Genomic DNA, 21,749 nt, shown 5'->3' on the forward strand with positions numbered 1-21,749 from the left:
CTCCAATCCCCTCCCAATGGTAAATGGCCTGAGTAAGACATCTTCATTTAGCTACCATCTTCTGGGTGCTTTTATACATTTTTACATGTTCACCACTACTTATGGTTCCCTTAGAAACAAGGACCAAAACTAAGGTTTATATCCTGTCACACGTAGGCCTACATTACAAGTTGATTGTCATTTTCAGGGGATCAGAGTAGACAGAGTATAGGCTGGATACTATATCCTTTTGATTTTAAAGGTCTTATGTGTGTGTTATTTCACACTCCGAAGTGTTTCTGATAATATCACAACCTGCACAAGTAGAATGCTCTGTTACATAGATCATTTCATGTACTGTACCAGTTAAAAGTTTGGACACACCTACTCATTGAAGGGTTTTTCTTTATTTTGACTATTTTCTACATTATAGAATAATAGTGAAGACATCAAAACTATGAAATAACACATATGGAATTATGTAGTAACCAAAAAAGTGTTAAACAAATCCAAATATATTTTATATTTGACATTCTTCATAGAGACTCTTTGCCTTGATGACATCTTTGCACACTCTTGGCATTCTCTCAACTAGCTTCAGGAGGTAGTCACCTGGAATGCATTTCAATTAACAGGTGTTGTCACGGTCGTCGTTAGGAGTGGACCAAAATGCAGCGGGTATATTTATCATCTTCTTATTTATTGAAGGGAAAACACAAACAAAACAAACGACGAAAACAGTCCCGTAAGGTGCACAGACTATACAGGAAACAACCACCCACAAAACACAAGTGAAACAAACCCCAACTAAATGTGGCCTCCAATTAGAGACAACGACAACCAGCTGCCTCTAATTGGAGGTCCTACCAAAACCCCAACATAGAAATAAAAAAACTAGATAAACACATAGAAATAGAAAATGTAAAACATAAACAAAAAAACCCGAACCACACAAAACAAACACCCCCTGCCACGCCCTGACCAAACTACAATAACAAATAACCCCTTTTACTGGTCAGGACGTGACAGTACCCCCCCCCCCAAAGGTGCAGACCCCGAATGCACCTGAAAACAAAATATTATGGCAAGAACAGCTCAAATAAGCAAAGAGAAATGACAGTCCATCATTAATTTAAGACATGAAGGTCAGTCAATACGGAATATTTCCAGAACTTTGAAAGTTTGTTCAAGTGCAGTTGCAAAAACCATCAGGCGCTATGATGAAACTGGCTCTCATGAGGACCGCCACAGGAAAGGAAGACCCAGAGTCACCTCTGCCTTTGAATCTCAAATATAAAATATATTTTGCTTTGTTTAACACTTTTTTGGTTACTACATGATTCTATATGTGTTATTTCATAGTGTTAATGTCTTCACTATTATTCTACAACGTAGAAAATAGTCAAAATAAAGAAAAACCCTTGAATGAATAGGTGTGTCCAAACTTTTGACTGGTACTGTACATGTTTCGTTGCAATGCTATAGGGCTTTCTCGGGATAGTTTGTATTGTTGTAATAATGATTCATTATTTGCACATACAAATGGCTTACATACAAAACAAACAAGATGAGGTTGAGGCTTTGTCAAGTGAATCTACACAAGGCAAATTGACAGATTTGTTGCGGGAAGAACTTTTCTCCGTTAACTGAAAATGATAAATGATTGTCGCCTTTGGCTTTGCACCCTCGCATTGTTATGGAAAACCGCTGGATTTGGAAAAGGGCACAGAATCATTCAGGGTGCCGTAATAGAATGTGACAGCTCCCTTCGGCACTTGCTATTGGAAATAACACCATATTCTTGGGAAAGACAATCAGGATGGAGGGATGAGTATATACAACCTCTCAGCATTTAGTCGGGGGGGAAAAAACATCACACAGCACCTTAAAAGCAGCTGTGTTCAGTTGTTAATATTTCTTAAGATGGTATCCCCATTATGAATATTAATATGCATAGCAATAATGTTGATCATGATGAAAGTACTTATTAGTTATGATGACATGGTTGTTTTGTATGTGTAAAATGTATGTAGTCAAAATAATTGTCTTCTTTTCTGATACTTATATCTCATCTATAATCTTTTCAATTCATGTTTTTACAGTTGTACCTTTACCATAATTGGTTACATGTTAGTACTGATAGCTAATGTTGTTCTGTGCTCATTGTACACTGGACATTGGACACACATTTGGAGTATCCTTGACAAGCCCCAAGGGTTTAATTATTCACTGCTTGAGGATTTCCTTTTGTACTTGCATGCATAAAGGCTTGTCTTTATTTACAGACACTATTGGTGAGATATTGTTAAAAAATGTGTGTCAGAAGGTAAGCCTACCTGCCAAACACCAAAATAAATGGCATGCCATGCTAAGGGAGGCAACAGACAGTCATGGAGAAATAGGGAAAAGGCTGTATGCTTTATCAATACACCACTCCACACGAAAGCAGGAAAACATTCACCAGCTCAACATCTTATCCTCCCAATCCCCACAGTCCATTATAATTCACAGACTGTCTTTCACCAGGAAAGTCCCTTTACACCTTCTCAAATTAAAAATCTCACGGCTGATCCCCTCCATCGCTCTGGCTTTCAGATATTGACCTTGTGGTGCTACAAAATGGCCTCTTCCTCACTGCGGGACCCCATAATAAGCCAATACAATGAGGCTTCACTTCACTGCTCACCTCTCTTTGGTGTCTCTAGGGGTCTTTGTTGACGTTTGTCAGCCCTAGAGGAATTTGGGGGTTAGACTTTAGTAGTAGCTGGGTCGTTCCACGAAAACAGTGCCTTTTGCATCTCTTTGATATTTTAAGTAGAAATTGTGCACCAACATTGCATTTTAAAAACATGATATATTAAATGAAGTGCCCTTTAATAAAGACCACATGTATAATTCAATAAATATTTTTTTCATATTTTATTCATGTTTTTAATTTGAAAAAAGTTTTGCTAAAGTGCCAAAATGTATTATTTTGACATGTCCCCCTTTGCACCCTCTGTGAATTCTAGGAAAATTTTAACCAACTTAACCCCAGATTTTCTGTAAGTTTTCACCATCATTGTACAGCCCTAGTCATTTTGTTTGATGTAGTCATTACTGAAGATTATCATTTATTTAATGTGATTAGTGATTCATTTACGTCTGTCCCTCAATTTAAGGTCAACCCTGTTACGTGAACTGAACTCTCAATTTAAAATGGTGAAATTATTCATTTTTAAATATATTTTTCAAAAGAAACATTGAACATTAATAGTCAAATCATAGTGTAAAAGCAAGTGATCTGATTTTACTCTTTTTGGCAATTTTCTGGTGCTTGTGGTGGAAAACCGAGTGGGACAAGCATAACATGTCAACCATGTTACCCATAGATAGACAGGCTAGAAATGTTTTAACAGTGAAACAAATTGTGAAGCTTGCATTAAATTGCCACTCCCTGTTGCACACAACAAGCTTCCATTCCACCTGTCACAAGGGGATTTATGGCTGACTTAAGAGGAAATCATCAACCCTGTTGCGGTCAACCTTGTTAAGTCAACCCTGTTGCATTATTTGGCACTTAATAGGCACGTACTATAGTCATGTTTTTATTTAACCTCTTGAGATGGGAAAACTTGTTGTTTATTAAGATGAACATGTGCTCTTTATGACTAACTAGGTGAAATTCCCCCCAAAAATGGACCAAGTTACACTTCTCAAAAGGCACTAAATTGGTGAAACGACCCAGCTGCAAAGTCTGGCTGAAGAGTCAGACAGACAACTACTTGGACTCCTTCTTCAGAGCTTAATAGACCCCAGAATTTAGAATGGAAACCTTTGTAACGTTAACTGAAAAAGGCTATGGTCCAAAAATGTTAAAAAAATCTAAGGACTGACTTGAATCACTTCAATAAGATTAACTCCATTTCTGGAATTGCATAATGACTAGACCTCAATGTAAATTGTGTGTGTTTATCTAGAAACATCAAATAAAATACAATCTATTTACATTGGTCATGTTTACACGAGTCAGTTACTGTACTAAATAATATGGATCTGAGAGTGATTGATAATCTCATGTTATTCCCAAGGGACTGAGTTCTTTGTTTCAAGGATACTTCATGTTTTATTCACAATTCCACTCCAGCATCATTGTGACAAACTCATTATCCTCAAATAATTTTTGTGACATTTCCTCTCTCTTAATTCCTATAGCTGCCAGTGAGACTGATAAACCTTGTCTGATTCCTATCCAAATCACAATCCCAGAGGAAAGTCTCTATGCAGTCAGACCAGGAAATTAAATTGATGCGATGCTTCAACGCAGCACAGCACTAAGCTTGATACAGAAAATAAGACAAGAGCGATGGTGCTACTGCATGATTTTGACGAGAAAGCATATTAATCAGTCACAATAATGCAACCAAGCAATAGTGAAACCTGATAGCATTGAAAAAAATATATTCACTATGTATGTTGGAAAACTGAAAGGTGCCATATCTTTGGTAGAAAAACAACATTGTTGAAGAATGGGTAATTGGGTTAGTAAAGTAACGTGGGGTAAACAGCCCCCCATAGTAACTGTCCCTCCCCCCCTTCTGAGGTAAATTGATCTAATATTTTGTCATTTAGAAAAGGTTATATACATAATATAATTAAGTTAGATCTATAAACATTGTATATACAGTTGAAGTCAGAAGTTTATATACACCTTAGCCAAATACATTTAAACTCAGTTTTTCACAATTCCAGACATTTAATCATAGTAAAAATTCCCTGTCTTAGGTCAGTTAGGATCACCACTTTATTTTAAGAATGTGAAATATCAGAATAATAGTAGAGAGAATTATTTATTTCAGCTTTTATTTCTTTCATCACATTCCCAGTGGGTCAGAAGTTTACATACACTCAATTAGTATTTGGTAGCATTGCCTTTCAATTGTTTAACTTGGGTCAAACGTTTCAGGTAGCCTTCCACAAGCTTGCCACAATAAGTTGGGTGAATTTTGGCCCATTCCTCCTGACAGAGCTGGTGTAAATGAGTCAGGTTTGTAGGCCTCCTTGCTCGCACACGCTGTTTCAGTTCTGCCCACACATTTTCTATAGGCTTGAGGTCAGGGCTTTGTGATGGCCACTCCAATACCTTGACTTTGTTGTCCTTAAGCCATTTTGCCACAACTTTGGAAGTTGGGGTCATTGTCCATTTGGAAGACCCATTTGCGACCAAGCTTTAGCTTCCTGACTGATGTCTTGAGATGTTGCTTTAATATATCCACATAATTTTCCTGCCTCATGATGCCATCTATTTTGTGAAGTGCACCAGTTCCTCCTGCAGCAAAGCATCCCCACAACATGATGATGCCACCCCCGTGCTTCACGGTTGGGATGGTGTTCTTCGGCTTGCAAGTTCCCCGTTTCCTCCAAACATAACAATGGTCATTATGGCCAAACAGTTCTATTTTTGTTTCATCAGACCAGAGGACATTTCTCCAAAATGTATGATCTTTGTCCCCATGTGCAGTTGCAAACCGTAGTCTGGCTTTTTAATGGCGGTTTTGGAGCAGTGGCTTCTTCCTTGCTGAGCGGCCTTTCAGGTTATATCGATATAGGACTCGTTTTACTGTGGATATAGATACTTTTGTACCTGTTTCTTCCAGCATCTTCACAAGGTCCTTTGCTGTTGTTCTGGGATTGATTTGCACTTTTCGCACCAAAGTACGTTCATCTCTAGGAGGCAGAACGCATTTCCTTCCTGAGCGGTATGACAGCTGCGTGGTCCCATGGTGTTTATACTTGCATACTATTGTTTGTACAGATGAATGTGGTACCTTCAGGCGTTTGGAAATTGCTCCCAAGGATGAACCAGACTTGTGGAGGTCTACAATTTTTTTTCTGAGGTCTTGGATGATTTCTTTTGATTTTCCCATGATGTCAAGCAAAGAGGCACTGAGTTTGAAGGTAGGCCTTGAAATACATCCACAGGTACACCTCCAATTGACTCAGATGATGTCAATTAGCCTATCAGAAGCTTCTAAAGCCATGACATCATTTTCTGGAATTGTCCAAGCTGTTTAAAGGCACAGTCAATTTAGTATATGTAAACTTCTGACCCACTGGAAATGTGATACAGTGAATTATACATTAAATAATCTGTCTGTAAACAATTGTTGGAAAAATTACTTGTGTCATGCATAAAGTAGATGTCCTAACCGACTTGTCAAAACTATAGTTTGTTAACAAGAAATGTGTGGAGTGGTTGAAAAACAAGTTTTAATGACTCCAACCTAAGTGTATGTAAACTTCCGACTTCAACTGTATATACCATTAGGGGAGCCTAAAGATACGTAATACAGTTGTTTAGAGATAACAATTGTAATAAAGCAGTAACATTTAAGGTGAGTGTTGGGGGAAACTGCCCCTCCAGCAATCCAATGCAAGTCAATGTTTCCTAAATTAGCATTTTCCAAATCATGCCCAAATCATCTACAAGTAACTTAATTGAGTTACAGCGTAATTTTTTTTAGATACTTTAGGATGACTTGGACATGATTTGGTGCGGAAATTAGAAGAGGGACCTTACATCAAAATCTCATCATAGTGAGAATATTAATAGTGAGATGTGCAATACCATTTTGTAAAAAAGTTTAAAAAGTGTAAACTGTAGCCACTAATTTCCCTTCATAGTTTGTTTGCCTAAGCATTACCATCATCCACATATCAATTTTTTTCTCCAAACTTTGCTTTTTTTGTGCCAGCAATTGGACATTGTTGTTAGGGGGGCTAGTTATACCACGTTACCCAAATTACTGATATTGTATAGCTAGTGTATTGTAGGCTATATTTCATGTTTCAGTATCTCCTACTCTAATTAAGAAAATATGTATACTTTTACAGTTTCATTCATTATGTATTGTAATTAGATATCGTGCATACTTATTGGGTCTCATGAACTGCAGAGGTTGACCAAAATATCTAGGACCAGTTTATCCTACACACAAATATTAAATGGATATGTAGTAGGTAAAATAAACTTTCTTCGGATCAGCGTTTAGGAAGGACATTATTCTATCCCAGAATGCATCAGAAGTTATTCACTCTGTAATGGTTATGTTCAGGTTCTCTGCCTATTGTGGTAAACAACGTTAGCTTGATTTAAACACGAAGGAGTAAACATTTCAATGTATTCTTCAATTATATAGAATTTCGCCTACACTGAGGAAACCGGCTTGCGTAATGGCGGATAGCCCCGGAGGTATGGTTACCACAATTATTTCGGTAGACTTTTGGCTTTCTAGCTAACACGTTTGGTTTGCTAGCCAGACGAGATAGGCCTAAAATGTAGCTAGGTACGATAATTAATCCACAAAAACTCTAGGCATCGTGATACAAGTTCATTATGTGTTGTATTTAGTTCCAACGTTTAAATGTGCATGTTACCGTGTTGTGTAGTGTGCTGATATTTTTTGCCAACAACCAAGTGGTTAGCCAGCCAGCTAGCTACCGTTAGCTAACTAACGTTGAATTTGGCTAACGTTAGCTTGTTGCTACATTTTCATTGCTTTGAACTATCTAAAACAGCCCAAATATCATTAAAAGTACTAAACAATTGTTGCTTAGTAAACTGTTATAGCTAGTTGACCACATCATTCATTAATTGAAACAGCAGGGGTGGTCAATTGCGGGATTTCGTTTCTCTAATTGATTGGCCCGAGTTTTCACATCTGGTTTCCCACATCATCATCATCATCATCATTTGCCAATTAGAAAGCAAATATGTGCATTGTTTGTGGCCCTCAAGGACTGGGGTTGAAGACCCTGCCATCAAACAAGTTAACAGAGCCTTGTCTTTTTGTTTTCAGATGATGACTTTGAAGATTATGACAAACCAGGTGCAGAGAGATCACGCAGGAGGAGAGGCGAAGATGATTTAGACAGGTATCTCAGCTGCTTGGTGTAACATACTGTACCTCTCAAACTCTAGGCGGCATTCTGCCTCCTCCTTACGGTTCTCAGCCATTCACTTCGCCCACGACTGTCTCATGGGAACTACGATCCCGACACTGTTTTAACGTTTAGAAACATCAAATCAAACTTTATTTGTCACATGCGCTGAATACAACAGGTGAAATGCTTACTACAAGCCCTTAACCAACAATGCAGTTCAAGAAAGAGTTAAGAAAATATTTACCAAATAATCAAAAGTAGTGCAATAAAATACAGAGGCTATATACAGGGGGTACCGGTACCGAGTCAATGTGCGGGGGTACAGGTTAGTCGAGGTAATTTGTACATGTAGGTAGGGGTAAAGTGACTATGCATAGATAATAATAAACAGTGAGTAGCAGCAGTGTAAAATCAAAGGGGGGGGGGGGGTCAATGTAAATAGTCCGGCTGGCCATTTCATTAATTATTCAGCAGTCTTATGGCTTGGGAGAATAAGCTGGTAAGGAGCCTTTTGGTCCTAGACTTGGCGCTCCGGTACTGCCTGCCATGTGGGAGCAGAGAGAACAGTCTATGACTTGGGTGACTGGAGTCTCACAATTTTTGGGGCTTTCCTCTGACACCGCCTAGTATATAGGTCCTGGATGGCAGGAAGCTTGGCCCCAGTGATGTACTGGGCCGTAGGCACTACACTCTGTAGCGTCTTAAGGTCAGATGCCGAGCAGTTGCCATACCAGGCGATGATGCAACCGGTTAGGATGCTCTCGGTGGTGCAGCTGTAGAACTTATGGATGATCAGGTGATCCATGCCAAAACTTTTCAGTCAAGGAACTTGAAACTCTTGAATTGGAGTGGGTCTAGGGTATCTGGGATGATGCTCTTGTGAGCCATGACCAGCCTTTCAAAGCACTTCATGGCTACCGACGTGGGTGCTATGGGGCGGTAATCATTTAGGCAGGTTACATTTGCTTCCTTGTGCACAGACTATGGTAGTCTGCTTGAAACATGTAGGTATAGACTCGGTCATGGAGTGGTTGAAAATGTCAGTGAAGACACTTGCCAGTTGGTCTGCGCATGCTTTGAGTACACGTCCTGGTAAACTAAAGCAGGAAGAACCATCTGGCCCCGCAGCTTTGTGAATGTTGACCTGTTTAAAGGTCTTGCTCACATCGGCTGCAGAGAGCGTTATCAGACAGCCGTCCGGAATAGCTGGTGCTCTCATGCATGTTTCAGTGTTGCTTGCCTCGAAGTGAGCATAAAAGGCATTTAGCTCATCTGGTAGGCTCGCGTAACTGGGCAGCTCGCGACTGGGTGTCCATTTGTAGTCCGTAATAGTTTTCAAGCACTGCCACATCCGACGAGTGTCAGAGCCGGTGTAGTAGGATTCAATCTTAATCCTGTATTGACGCTTTGCCTGTTTGATGGTTCGTCTGAGGGCATGGCTGGATTTGTCATAGGCGTCCGGATTAGTGTCCCACTCCTTGAAAGCGGCTGCTCTAGCTTTTAGCTCGATGCGGATGTTGCCTGTAATCCATGGCTTCTGGTTGGGATATGTACACACGGTCACTGTGGGGACGACGTCGTCGATGCACTTATTGATGAAGCCGATTACTGTGATGGTATACTCCTCAATGCCATTGGATGAATCCCGGAACCTATTCCAGTCTGTGCTAGCAAAACAGTGCAGCATCCGCATCACAGGACTATCTGACCACTTTCGTATTGAGCGAGTCACTGGTACTTCCTGCTTTAGTTTTAGCTTGTAAGCAGGAATCAGGAGGATATAATTATGGTCAGATTTGCCAAATGGAGAGCTTTGTATATATCTCTGTGTGTGGAGTAAAGGTAGTCTAGAGTTATTATTTTTCTCTGGTTTGCACATATGACATGATGGTAGAAATGAGGTAAAACGGATTTAAGTTTGCCTGCATTAATAACTTCTATGGGCTACGTGGGATGCTAGCGTCCCACCTGCGGGACACAGCCAGTGAAATATCAGGGTGGCAAATTCAAAACAACAAAATGTCATAATTCAACTTTCTCAAACATACAACTATTTTACACCATTTTAAAGATACACTTCTCCTTGATGTAACCACATTGTCCGATTTCAAAAAGGCTTTACAGCGAAAGCAAAACATTAGATTATGTTAGAGTACATAGACAAAAATAATCACACAGCCATTTTCCAAGCAAGGACATGTGTCAAAACCCAAAACACAGCTAAATGAAGCAATAACCTTTGACGATCTTCATCAGATGACACTCCTAGGACATTATGGTACACAATACATGTATGTTTTGTTCGATTAAGTTCATATTTATATCCAAAAACAGCATTTTACATTGGCGCGTGATGTTCAGAAAATGTATTCCCACCAAAACACCCGGTGAATGTGCACATCAATTTACAAAAATACTCATCATAAACGTTGACAAAATATATAACAATTATTTAAAGAATTATAGATAGACTACTCCTGGATGCAACCGCTGTGTCAGATTTTAAAATGGCTTTACGGAGAAAGCACATTTTTCAATATTCTGAGTACATAGCTCGCCATCACAGCAAGCTATACAGACAACCGCTACAGACAACCGCCAAGTTCGGGGTCACCTAAACTCAGAATTAGTATTATAAATATTCTCTTACCTTTACTGATCTTCGTCAGAATGCACTCCCAGGACTGCTACTTCCACAAGAAATGTTGTTTTTGTTCGAAATAATCCATATTTATGTCCAAATATTTTGTTTGTGCGTTCAGAGCACTATCCAAAGGCATAACGCGCGAGCGCGGTACCAGAGACAGTCTAAATGTTCTATTACCGTACTTAGAAGCATGCAAACGCTGTTTAAAATCAATCTTTATGGTATTTTTAACGTAAAATTGCGTTAATATTCCAACCGGACAATAGCGTATTCATTCAAGAAGAAAAAGAAGGAACGGCGTGCTCGCAGGATCGCGCATATCCAATCCCTTTGTCCACAGGCAGTCCACTCATTGACTGAGCTCCTATTATATGCCCAGTGACAGGAGAATGCTGAAATAACTTTCTGAAGGCTGTTGACAGCCAATGGAAGCCTTAGGAAGTGCAACGTGACCCCACAGAAACTGTAGTTTCGATTGAGAATCAAAAGAACTACAATTCTCAGACTTTCCACTTCCTGGTTGGATTTTTCTCAGGTTTTTGCCTGCCATATGAGTTCTGTTATACTCAGACACCATTCAAACAGTTTTAGAAACTTCAGAGTGTTTTCTATCCAAATCTACTAATAATATGCATATTCTAGTTTCTGGGCCAGAGTAGTAACCAGTTTAATTTGGGTACGTTTTTCATCCGGCCGTGAAAATACTGCCCCCTACACCTCAACAGGTTAAAGTCCCCGGCCAGTAGGAGCACCACTTCTGGATGAGTATTTTCTTGTTTGCTTATGACCTAATACAGCCAGTTGAGTGCAGTCTTCGTGCCAGCTTCGGTTTGTGGTGGTAAATGGACGGCTACGAATAATATAGTTGTGAACTCTCTTGGTAGATAGTGTGGTTTACAGCTTACATAAGATACTCTACCTCAGGCGAGCATTGCCTCAAGACTTTGTTAGACATTGCGCGCCAGCTGTTATTGACAAATACACACACACCCGCCTCTCGTCTTACAAGATGTAGCTTCTCTGTCCTGCCGATGGTTGGAAAATCCCGTCAGCTCTGTTATCTGTGTTGTCGTTCAGCCACGACTCGGTGAAACATAAGATATTACAGATTTTATGTCCCATTGGTAGGATAGTCTTGATCGTTTATCATCCATTTTGTTTTCCAATGATTGCATGTTGGCCTATAGAACGGATGGTAGTGGGGGTTTACTCACTCGCCTACGAATTCTTAGAAGGCAGCCCGACCTCCGCCCCCTTTTTCTATGTCTTTTCTTCACGCAAATGACGGGGATTTGGGCCCGTTCCCAAGGAAAGCAGTATTTCCTTCGCGTTGGACTCGTTAAATAAAACATCTTTGTCCAGTTCGAGGTGAGTAATTGCTGTTCTGATGTCCAGAAGTTATTTTTGGTTATAAGAGATGGTAGCAGCAACGATATGTACAAAACAAGTTAAAAAAAATGGCACACTTGGTTAGGAGCCCGTAAAATGGCAGCCATCCCCTCCTGCACCATTCTCAACTATTAATAATCATTGCTTGTGTTACGGCCCTGATCTTTCATCAGCGAGAAAGAATACGTAAATAAAATAAAATATACACTTACTGTAGCAGTTTTGCACAGATCCATACAGCTATGGGTGCCTCCATCCGACGAAAGTACACTTCTACACTTCCCGAGTTACACTTACCCACAGGTGTTCGGGAACATGCTAGATAGCTAATTAGCACAGGTGGTCGCCTCCTGTCTTCCTTCTGTTTTCCGTAAACAAGCTTTGTAAGATGGAGAAATGGCCGTGTGGGAACACTAACCTACATAAGGGACGCCGATGGCATTTCCCGTATGATTGATGAGGATCTCCATATTCCAAATGTACGGTCCCTTACTAGACGTCCGCAAATGTTTTTAAAATAGGCCGACGGCCTCAGGCCATGCCCCTAAATAGCTAATTAGCACAGGTGGTTGCCTCTTGTCTTCCTTCTGTTTTCTGTAAACAAGCATTGTAAGATGGAGATATGGCCGTGGGAACACTAACCCTAGAAAAGTGTATCAAGTTAACCTTATCTTTTGTTTAACATTTTTTTTTTTTAATCCCACAGATATGAAAGATAAGGTCCTTATGCTTCTAAAACCGTACCACAAGCGATGGGTGTTAATGTTCAGAACTAGCGTCGGGGCTCTAAACAACACTTTCCCCATACAGAAGTCGCCTTCGTCCAATGACTCTTATGTGTGATGGAACTGAGAGTCATGATCAAGGGCTAGGTGTAACATGAATGTTTTAAACCTTTTTGCAAGTTTTACATGCCTTTTCCTTTTACTGCCAGCAGTTTTGGGCTTGTCCTCTGACATTAGGCTATACTAGTACAGTAGTTCCTTACTCCAACTATGAAGCCCATAACTCATGCACAAAATATAGGCCTAAAATAGATTTTAGGCAGAGACTGTCTCTTGCGGAGACTTTGTCACAACGTGTGTTCATGAATGGAGCTTGGCGATTATGTACACAAAGTATACTGTTGTAATTTAGACTAAACAATTTTCACAACACTGTAAGAAACAATATGACTATAATGAGCTTATGATCTGAATATGATGTAGGTTTATATGAGAAGACCTGGTAGGAGAGTAATTGAGGTGGTACATTTTGAAGTGCTTTCTCCTGTTTGGGACCAACTGAACATGACCCAGGAGCGATACAGTGACTGCAGCCTATGAGAACAACATTTCTATCACTACTATATGGGCCTTGCAGAGTCAGGCCTAGTGTAAATATTGTGGAACATTGGCATCTGCTTATCGCAAACATGCCGTGTAAGAATGTAGCATATTGCCCGGCCTTGCTCATGAGAATGACAATTTAGGCTTCATTAAATAATCTTGTCTAGGCTAGCTGTAAACGTGCGTGGAGAGTAGCCCAATATCTAGCTTTGTAAAAGGATCTACGCTGACTCGGTTTATCTTGCTAACTTGGTTGATCTCTTCTCTTAAAGTGATCTTGAGAGTGATTTGCTCGAGGAGGATTGGCTGACAGCCAAAAAGGTAAGACAAAGAACTCTCCCTGGCTTCTGTTTGATTATTTTCATAGCATTCATAGATGCCTCTGCCATGCTAACCTATTATGCATGTCGTTATTAATGTAGCCTACCAGCTGTAGGATAGGTGAAATAGCCTAGATCCCATAGTTAGTTCACAGTGACGTGGGATTTTGCAGTAGTCTTTTGACAGGGGGCCCTACCACAGGGGCGTTTTATTGATGTGAACCAGGAGGAAGTACAGTGGGCAAAAAAAGTATCTTAACCTGCCCAGATTGCCTTCACCACATGGGAATAAAGCATACTTTTGGACTGGAGGAGACCCCCCCCATGTTTATTGAAACTCACTATTTTATTGATTCAAATATTGACTTAATCTGTTAGATTAGCAATCCGATTTGAACATGCGTAGGCCTACACATTCAATCATAATGTAACTTTTGGTTGATATTCGAGGAGTTGTGTTATAGTCGACCTTGCCATTTTAAAGCCTGGGCTTGCAAGGAATAAACAACATGAGCTAAAACATACTGATCCGTTCTGGCTTGTTTTTCTTGTTTTTTTTAGGATCCCTCAGAAGTGTCAGATGAGGAATTGAACGACGACCTTCTACAAAGCGATGAAGAAGATCAAAACATGTAAGTTAATTGTATCCACGTTGTCTGATCATGCTATTTGTGTTTCCATACTTAGTCTTTAGACAATTGATGTGGCAATTTTTGAGCTACAGTGTCCTTTGTTTATAATTGTGTGTTTTTGCCTTTCAGTGGCCAGGGCGTTAGCCTCAATGCTACTCTATGCGAATTTGACCAGCAGGTGAACCCCATAGACTACCAAGAAAAACTAGGAGATATAGAGGGGGGCTACCAGCAGGAGGGGGGAGAGTACGTGGACGAGTACAGCCTGCCCAATGACATGGAGATACCAGACGGCCAAATGGAATACTCAGGAGAACAGGCTGGGGGCGACGAAGTGTTAGACATTCAAATCAATGAGCCTCTAGACGATGAATTTCAAGTGAGTCCTCGTCTCCCCTCTTTCTCTTTTACTCCATTACATCTTGAAACGATAACTTTGATTTATTTCCCTGTCTCAGGTTTCAGGGGGCACGTATCAAATATATTCAGGGGATGCTAAAGGGGATGTGCGTTGGATAGGGGTTGAAGGTGGGGGGGGGGGGTTCATTATCACTCTCTGCCAGTTGATTTTTCCTTTCGTTGACAAAGTTGGTGTTGACATCTTGTTTGGCAGTAGGTAGGTAGCCCTGTATATTTGTCTGGCTAAAGAGCCATTTTGTGCGAGGAAGACGCGCTTCCAATCGGCAGAGGTTAACGCGGGGGGCTTTTATATCGGGCACTCGACTCTGATAAAGTGTCACATTGGTGGAAAGATTATTGACCTTCCTAAGGACACCCCATACAGTCCTGAAGTGGGATGAAATGATTGATGCGATTTCCTCTAGTTATTTCCCAAACCCCTAATCCAAGAGTGAAGAGGGGAAAAGATAAGACTAGATCAATGTGACATCTGTTATAGTCCTATTTACTAAGGTGTGATGGCTGACAAAAGACATCACTTTTTTTACACACTGAAGATAAAGCCTTTGATATTCTAAGTAGGGTTGCACGGTTCTACTTCATACTTTGAAAACCCCAGTGAGTACGTAGAGCACGTTTGTGTGTAATAACTATGTTTACAAGGTCACTCGACTGCCCGGGCTTAAATACTTCTGTTTGCGGTGGTATTCCGAGGTAACATGTGGAACAGTTTAAAGGATTAATTCCTTTCTGTTCCCTTGGGACAGTCTGTCCGTCTATCCTTCTGCTGCAACGGGTATTTGTCTGCAATATTATGTTTTGGGTTGGCAGGTTAATGGTGCGGAACACCAAACACTGTCCTGCGACCTACACACTGACCTCATTTGACAGTCATGAATCACCTAGTGGCTTCTCACTGGAAGTATGTTTTGAAATGAGTGTAATTACGTGAGTTGTGACCACATGGTATATCAAGTACACGTTGGAGAGCCAACATTTTTTTTATTATCGTATAACTGGAATCCCGGGTTTCGGCACCGTGAAACTGTATTCAGCTTCCTGTGTGGGATGTTCCTCCTGGCATTGAGTCGTGAACTTCTAGAGGGGGCCATTAAAGCAGTAGCTAGCGTGATGATATTTTCACCATCACTGATCCAGAGGTTGTTTTTATCTCCCCCCACATTTCTGTATATCATGTCAAACATTTACATCTCATAGAATTTCAAATGCCGTCAGGAATTGGTAACAAAGCCTGCTCCCACTGTTATGTTAATTCAAGAGGCTCCCCCTTTCTAACCCCCCCCCCCCCCCCATAATGTTTTCTCCTTTAATGCTCGCTGTTAATATTTTCATTAAAAGGAAACACGGCAGCATTTTTGGTTCAACCGTTATTCCTTTCACATTTCCATGGGGATAAAGTTAGGCTAAACCCACACAGGCTGTAATCTCAGGCCAGCGTTAATATCCTGCTAGCATTGATAGTAAATATGAGCCATAATAGGATGGTAGAATGTACAATACATCTATGACACTCTGGATCTCTCCACTTGTTGTTGTAGGTGGATGATTACTCACCAAGCTATGGAGGTGGAGAAAAGCAGGAGGAGCAGGCAGAGCAACAGGAAGCCCCAGAGGAGGAGGAAGTCTCTCAGCTCGCAGACACAGAGGTAGGAACAGAACGGGTCTCCTTCACTCACTGTGTGCATCCTAAATGGCACCCTATTCCTTCTATATTCCCTATACAGGACTTTACATTTTAGCCAGTTGTCTTCTGGACAAGTATTTTTTTTATAACTTGTCGAAAAGCTCAAGTCGCTTGTCCCCTCAAAAATGAATGGTCTGTAACACCATTTTTACATCATTGTATAATGCAAGAAACCACTTTACAAAATAAAATGCATTACTATCTTTTTTACCATAGAGAAACAGATACAAATGTAGGCTACACTATTGGGTTCTTATATTCAAACTTGTCTCAAAATAAAGCACTGCCCCTTTAAGGCTCTCCTGGAGGATGGCTGGTCACCCTTGTTGCAATATTTTATAGGCTACCATTACAATTACAACCCCCAAAAACATGTCTACGGTTCAAAACAGACTCTTGGACGACACATCCAAAATTCATACAACCACTACACATAAACTCACCAAAAATAGAAACATCCTCTCACTGTCAACTGCATTTACTTTCAGCAAACGAAATATTTGTATGAACATAACAAAATTCAACAACTGAGGCCTAAACTGAACGTTCCACAGACATGTGACTAACAGAAATTGAATAATGTGTCCCTGAACAAAGGGGTGGGGTCAAAATCAAAAGTAACTGTCAGTATCTGGTGTGGCCACCAGCTGCATTAAGTACTGCAGTGCATCTCCTCCTCCTCATGGACTGCACCAGATTTGCCAGTTCTTGCTGTGAGATGTTACCCCGCTCTTCCACCAAGGCACCTGCAAGTTCCCAGACATTTCTGGGGGGAATGGCCCTAGCCCTCACCCTCCGATCCAACAGGTCCCAGACGTGCTCAATGGGATTGATATCCGGGCTCTTCACTGGCCATGGCAGACCACTGACATTCCTGTCTTGCAGGAAATCATGCACAGAACGACAATGCCACCAGCCATACTGCTCATGCTGGAGGGTCATGTCAAGATGAGCCTGCGGGAAGGGTACCACATGAGGGAGGAGGATGTCTTCCCTGAAACGCACAGCGTTGAGTTTGCCTGCAATGACAACAAGCTCAGTCCGATGATGCTGTGACACACCGCCCCAGACCATGACGGACCCTCCACCTCCAAATCGATCCCGCTCCAGAGTACAGGCCTCGGTGTAACGCTCATTGCTTTGACGATAAATGCGAATCCGACCATCACCCCTGGTGAGACAAAACCGCGACTCGTCAGTGAAGAGCACTTTTTGCCTGTCCTGTCTGGTCCAGCGACGGTGGGTTTGGGCCCATAGGCGATGTTGTTGCCGGTGAGGACCTGCCTTACAACAGACCTGCAAGCCCTCAGTCCAGCCTCTCAGCCTATTACGGACAGTCAGAGCACTGATGGAGGGATTGTGCATTCCTGGTGTAACTCGGGCAGTTGTTGCTATCCTGTACCTGTCCCGCAGGTGTGATGTTTGGATGTACCGATCCTGTGCAGGTGTTACACATGGTCTGCCACTGCAAGGACGATCAGCTGTCCGTCCTGTCTCCCTGTAGTGCTGTCTTAGGTGTTTCGCAGTACAGACATTGCAATTCATTGCCCTGGCCACATTTGCAGTCCTCATGCCTCCTTGCATTATGCCTAAGGCACGTTCACGCAGATGAGCAGGGACCCTGGGCATCTTTCTTTTGGTGTTTTTCAGAGTCAGTAAAAAGGTCTCTTTAGTGTCCTAAGTTTTCATAACTGTGACCTTAATTGCCTACCGTCTGTAAGCTGTTAGTGTCTTAATGACCGTTCCACAGGTGCATGTCCATTAATTGTTTATGGTTCATTGAACAAGCATGGGAAACAGTGTTTAAACCCTTTACAATGGAGATCTGTGAAGTTGTTTGGATTTTTACAAATTCTTTGAAAGACAGGGTCCTGAAAAAGGGACGTTTCTTTTTTTTGCTGAGTTTATATAAAAATATATCTATCAATGAGGCTGATGCAACAGATCAGACCATTGAGCTTCAACTATTGCTAAAGTTTTATTTATTAATATTATAACCTCAACAATACACATATGGCTGTAGGCTTGGCAAATGTTCCAACATGCAATTAGCGGTTAAACACTTATCAAAAGCGCACCGCACACGTGAGCAGTTTCATGTGACAGAGATGAAAATATCTGTTGGAAATTAAGAAAGAGGAGAGGCCTAAAGATGCATCAATTAGCATTGTTTACTGATATGACAAGGATTATGCCTTTGGCTGCTGGACAATAAAATGTTGATTTGAAAACTAATATGGCATGGGAAAACTAGCATTTTCAATGGCATATTAAGTGTTTTATAAAATAATTCCCTCAATTTCTATGGCCATATTTTGGCTAGGTTACTTTGAAACAATGTACAGTGCCTTCCAGAAAGTATTCATACCCCTTGAGTTATCCCACATTTTGTTACAGCTTGGATTAAAAAATAAAACATCTGATCTACACACACTACCCCATAATGACACTGAAACATTTTTGTATAATTTACATAAGTATTCACACAAGCCTTTAAGAGATTTGCACACCTGGATTGTACAATATTTGGCCATTTATTATTTTCAAAATTCTTCAAGATCTGTCAAATTGTTTGATAATTGTTAAACAACCATTTTCAATCCTTGCCATAGATTTTCATGTAGATTTAAGTCAAACTGATAATCGACCACATTCACTGTCTTCTGTAAGCAACTGCAGTGTCGATTTGGTCTTGTGTTTTAGGTTATTGTCCTGCTGAAAGGTGAATTTGTTTCCCAGTGTCTAGTGGAAAGCAGACTGAACCAAATGTATTCCTCTAGGATTGTCTGTGCTTAGCTCCATTACTTTTCTTTTGTTATCCTGAAACTCCCAAGTCCTTAACAATTACAAGCATACGCATAACATAATGCAGCCACAACTATGCTTGAAAATACGGAGAGTGGTACTCAGTTAGTAATGTGTGTTGTTGGATCTGCCCCAAACATAACACTTTGTATTCAGGACAAAAAGTTAATTGCTTTGCCACATTTTTAGCAGTATTACTTTAGTACCTTGTTTCAAAGAGGATACATATTTTGGAAAAATTGTATTATGTATAGGCTTCCTCCTTTTCATGCTCTAGCTTAGTATTGTGGAGTAACTACAGTGTTAACCCACCCTCAGTTTTCTCCTATCACAGACATTAAACTGTTTTAAAGTCACCATTGGCCTCATGATGAAATTGCTGAGTGGTTTACTTCCTCTCTGGAAGTAAAGGACGCCTGTACCTTTTGTAGTGACTGGGTAATGTTCATTAGGGATAGCGGGACACCAGCCGACAACATCCGGTGAAATTGGAGGGCGCGCAATTCAAATAAATAATCGTAATATTAAACATTCATGAACATATAAGATACTTGTATCATTTAAAAGCTTAAATTCTTAATCTAACTGCGTTGTCTGATTTACAATAGGCTATATGGCGAAAGCATACCATGCGATTGTCTGAGGACGGCGCCCCACATCAACATATTTTTCAACCAGCACAGGCTTCATAAAATCACAAATGGCGATTTAAGTTAATCACTTACTTTTGAAGATCTTCCTCGGTTTGCAATCCCAAGGGTCCCAGCTACAACACAAATGGTCGTTTTGTTAGATAAAATCCTTTGTATTCCAAAAAGTCAGTTTAGTTGGCGCCGTCGATTTCAGTAATCCACTCGTTCAAGATGCAGACAAAGTCCAAAAAGCTACCGCTAAACTTCGTCCACACAAGTCAAACGACGTTTTTATTTAATCCTCAGGTACTCTAAAATGTAAATAAACTTTCATATTTCATACCAAAAGTAGTATGTTCAACAGGAAAGGAAAATTAGTAAGCGTGCGCCCCGAAAGACTGTTGTTTTTCAATAAACAAGCCTGAAACCTTGAATAAAGACTGTTGACATCTAGTGGAAGCCATAGGAATTGCAATCTGGGAGACGGATTTACGTAAGAACAATAGGTTTCCATTATAAGAGCTGGGGACCTCAAAAAACTAATAAAATTATGTTGGATTTTCACGTGACATATCAATTCTGTTACAGTCTCAGACATTATTTTAACAGTTTAAGAAACTTCAGTGTTTTCTATTAGAGGACGACCGATTATGATTTTTCAACGCCGATACCAGTTATTGGAGGACCAAAAAAGCCGATACCAATTAATCGCGGCAAATTTGATTTATTTGTAATAATTACAATTACAACAATACTGAATGAACACTTATTTTAACTTAATATAATACATCAATAAAATCAATTTAGCCTCAAATAAATAATGAAACATGTCAATTTGGTTTAAATAATGCAAAAACAAAGTGTTGGAGAAGAAAGTAAAAGTGCAATATGTGCCATGTAAAAAAAAGCTAACATTTAAGTTTCTTGCTCAGAACATGAGAACATATGAAAGCTGGTGGTTCCTTTTAACATGAGTCTTCAATATTCCCAGGTAAGAAGTTTTAGGTTGTAGTTATTATAGGACTATTTCTCTCTATACCATTTGTATTTAATTTACTTTTGACTATTGGATTTTCTTATAGGCACTATATTATTGCCAGTGTAACAGTATAGCTTCCGTCCCTCTCCTCGCCCCTACCTGGGCTCGAACCAGGAACCGATTAATCGGTCGACCTCTATTTTCTATCCAGTGCTACCAATTATATGCATATCCTGACTTCTGGGTCTGAGTAACAGGCAGTTTACTTTGGGCACGTCAGTCAGGCGGAAATTCAGGAAACTAGACCCTATCCCAGAGAGGTTTTAAGCCATTATTGCACACAGTGAGTCCATGCAATGTATTATGTAAGTTGTTCAGCAAATTGTTAATCCTGAAATAATTTATTCTTGCCATAACAAACGGCTTGAATACGTATTGACTCAAGACATTTCAGCTTTCATTTGTAAAAATGTCAAAAAACTTAATTCCGCTTTGGGGTATTGTGTGTAGGCCAGTGACAAAAACATTTTTATATTCAGGCTGTAACACAACTAAATGTGGAAAAAGTCAAGGGGTGTGAATACTTTCTGAAGAAAGACATGCTTCATAAAATGATATAAAATGTCCAGGTTTAAAACAAGTTTATGGTTGAATCATTTTCTAAATGCTGACCGCCTCCGCTCAGATTCAAGGTGTGTGATGTGTGGCACCCCAATGGTGGAACAAGCTCCCTCACGACGCCAGGACAGCGGAGTCAATCACCACCTTCCGGAGACACCTGAAACCCCACCTCTTTAAGGAATACCTGGGATAGGATAAAGTAATCCTTCTACCCCCCCCCCCCCCCAAAAGATTTAGATGCACTATTGTAAAGTGGTTGTTCCACTGGATATCTTAAGGTGAATGCACCAATTTGTAAGTCGCTCTGGATAAGAGCGTCTGCTAAATGACTTAAATGTAAATGTGTGGTGCGCAACGCACTGTCCTTCTCACTCTGGTCTTGTGACCATT

At 40.4% G+C, this 21,749-nt stretch overlaps 1 protein-coding gene across 3 annotated transcripts in view; it reads left to right on the top strand.

Annotated features, from left to right (window-relative positions):
• Positions 1 to 7,027: 7,027 nt before the first annotated feature.
• The window catches only part of rbm33a (RNA binding motif protein 33a), a 53,113-nt gene continuing 38,391 nt past the window's right edge, over positions 7,028 to 21,749 (top strand). For 2 of the 3 annotated variants that reach the window (XM_029756125.1, XM_029756128.1), the window contains exons 1-6: positions 7,029 to 7,210; positions 7,818 to 7,893; positions 13,539 to 13,587; positions 14,148 to 14,218; positions 14,348 to 14,597; positions 16,177 to 16,284. In XM_029756125.1, the coding sequence (XP_029611985.1) occupies positions 7,192 to 7,210; positions 7,818 to 7,893; positions 13,539 to 13,587; positions 14,148 to 14,218; positions 14,348 to 14,597; positions 16,177 to 16,284 (573 nt within the window). In that variant the 5' untranslated portion in view covers positions 7,029 to 7,191. Of the gene's footprint in view, positions 7,211 to 7,817; positions 7,894 to 13,538; positions 13,588 to 14,147; positions 14,219 to 14,347; positions 14,598 to 16,176; positions 16,285 to 21,749 lie in introns of all 3 variants that reach the window. The other variant, XM_029756127.1, reaches the window with a different exon arrangement.

This window comes from Salmo trutta, chromosome 6 (assembly GCF_901001165.1).
Source record: "Salmo trutta chromosome 6, fSalTru1.1, whole genome shotgun sequence".
Classification (NCBI taxonomy): domain Eukaryota; kingdom Metazoa; phylum Chordata; class Actinopteri; order Salmoniformes; family Salmonidae; genus Salmo; species Salmo trutta.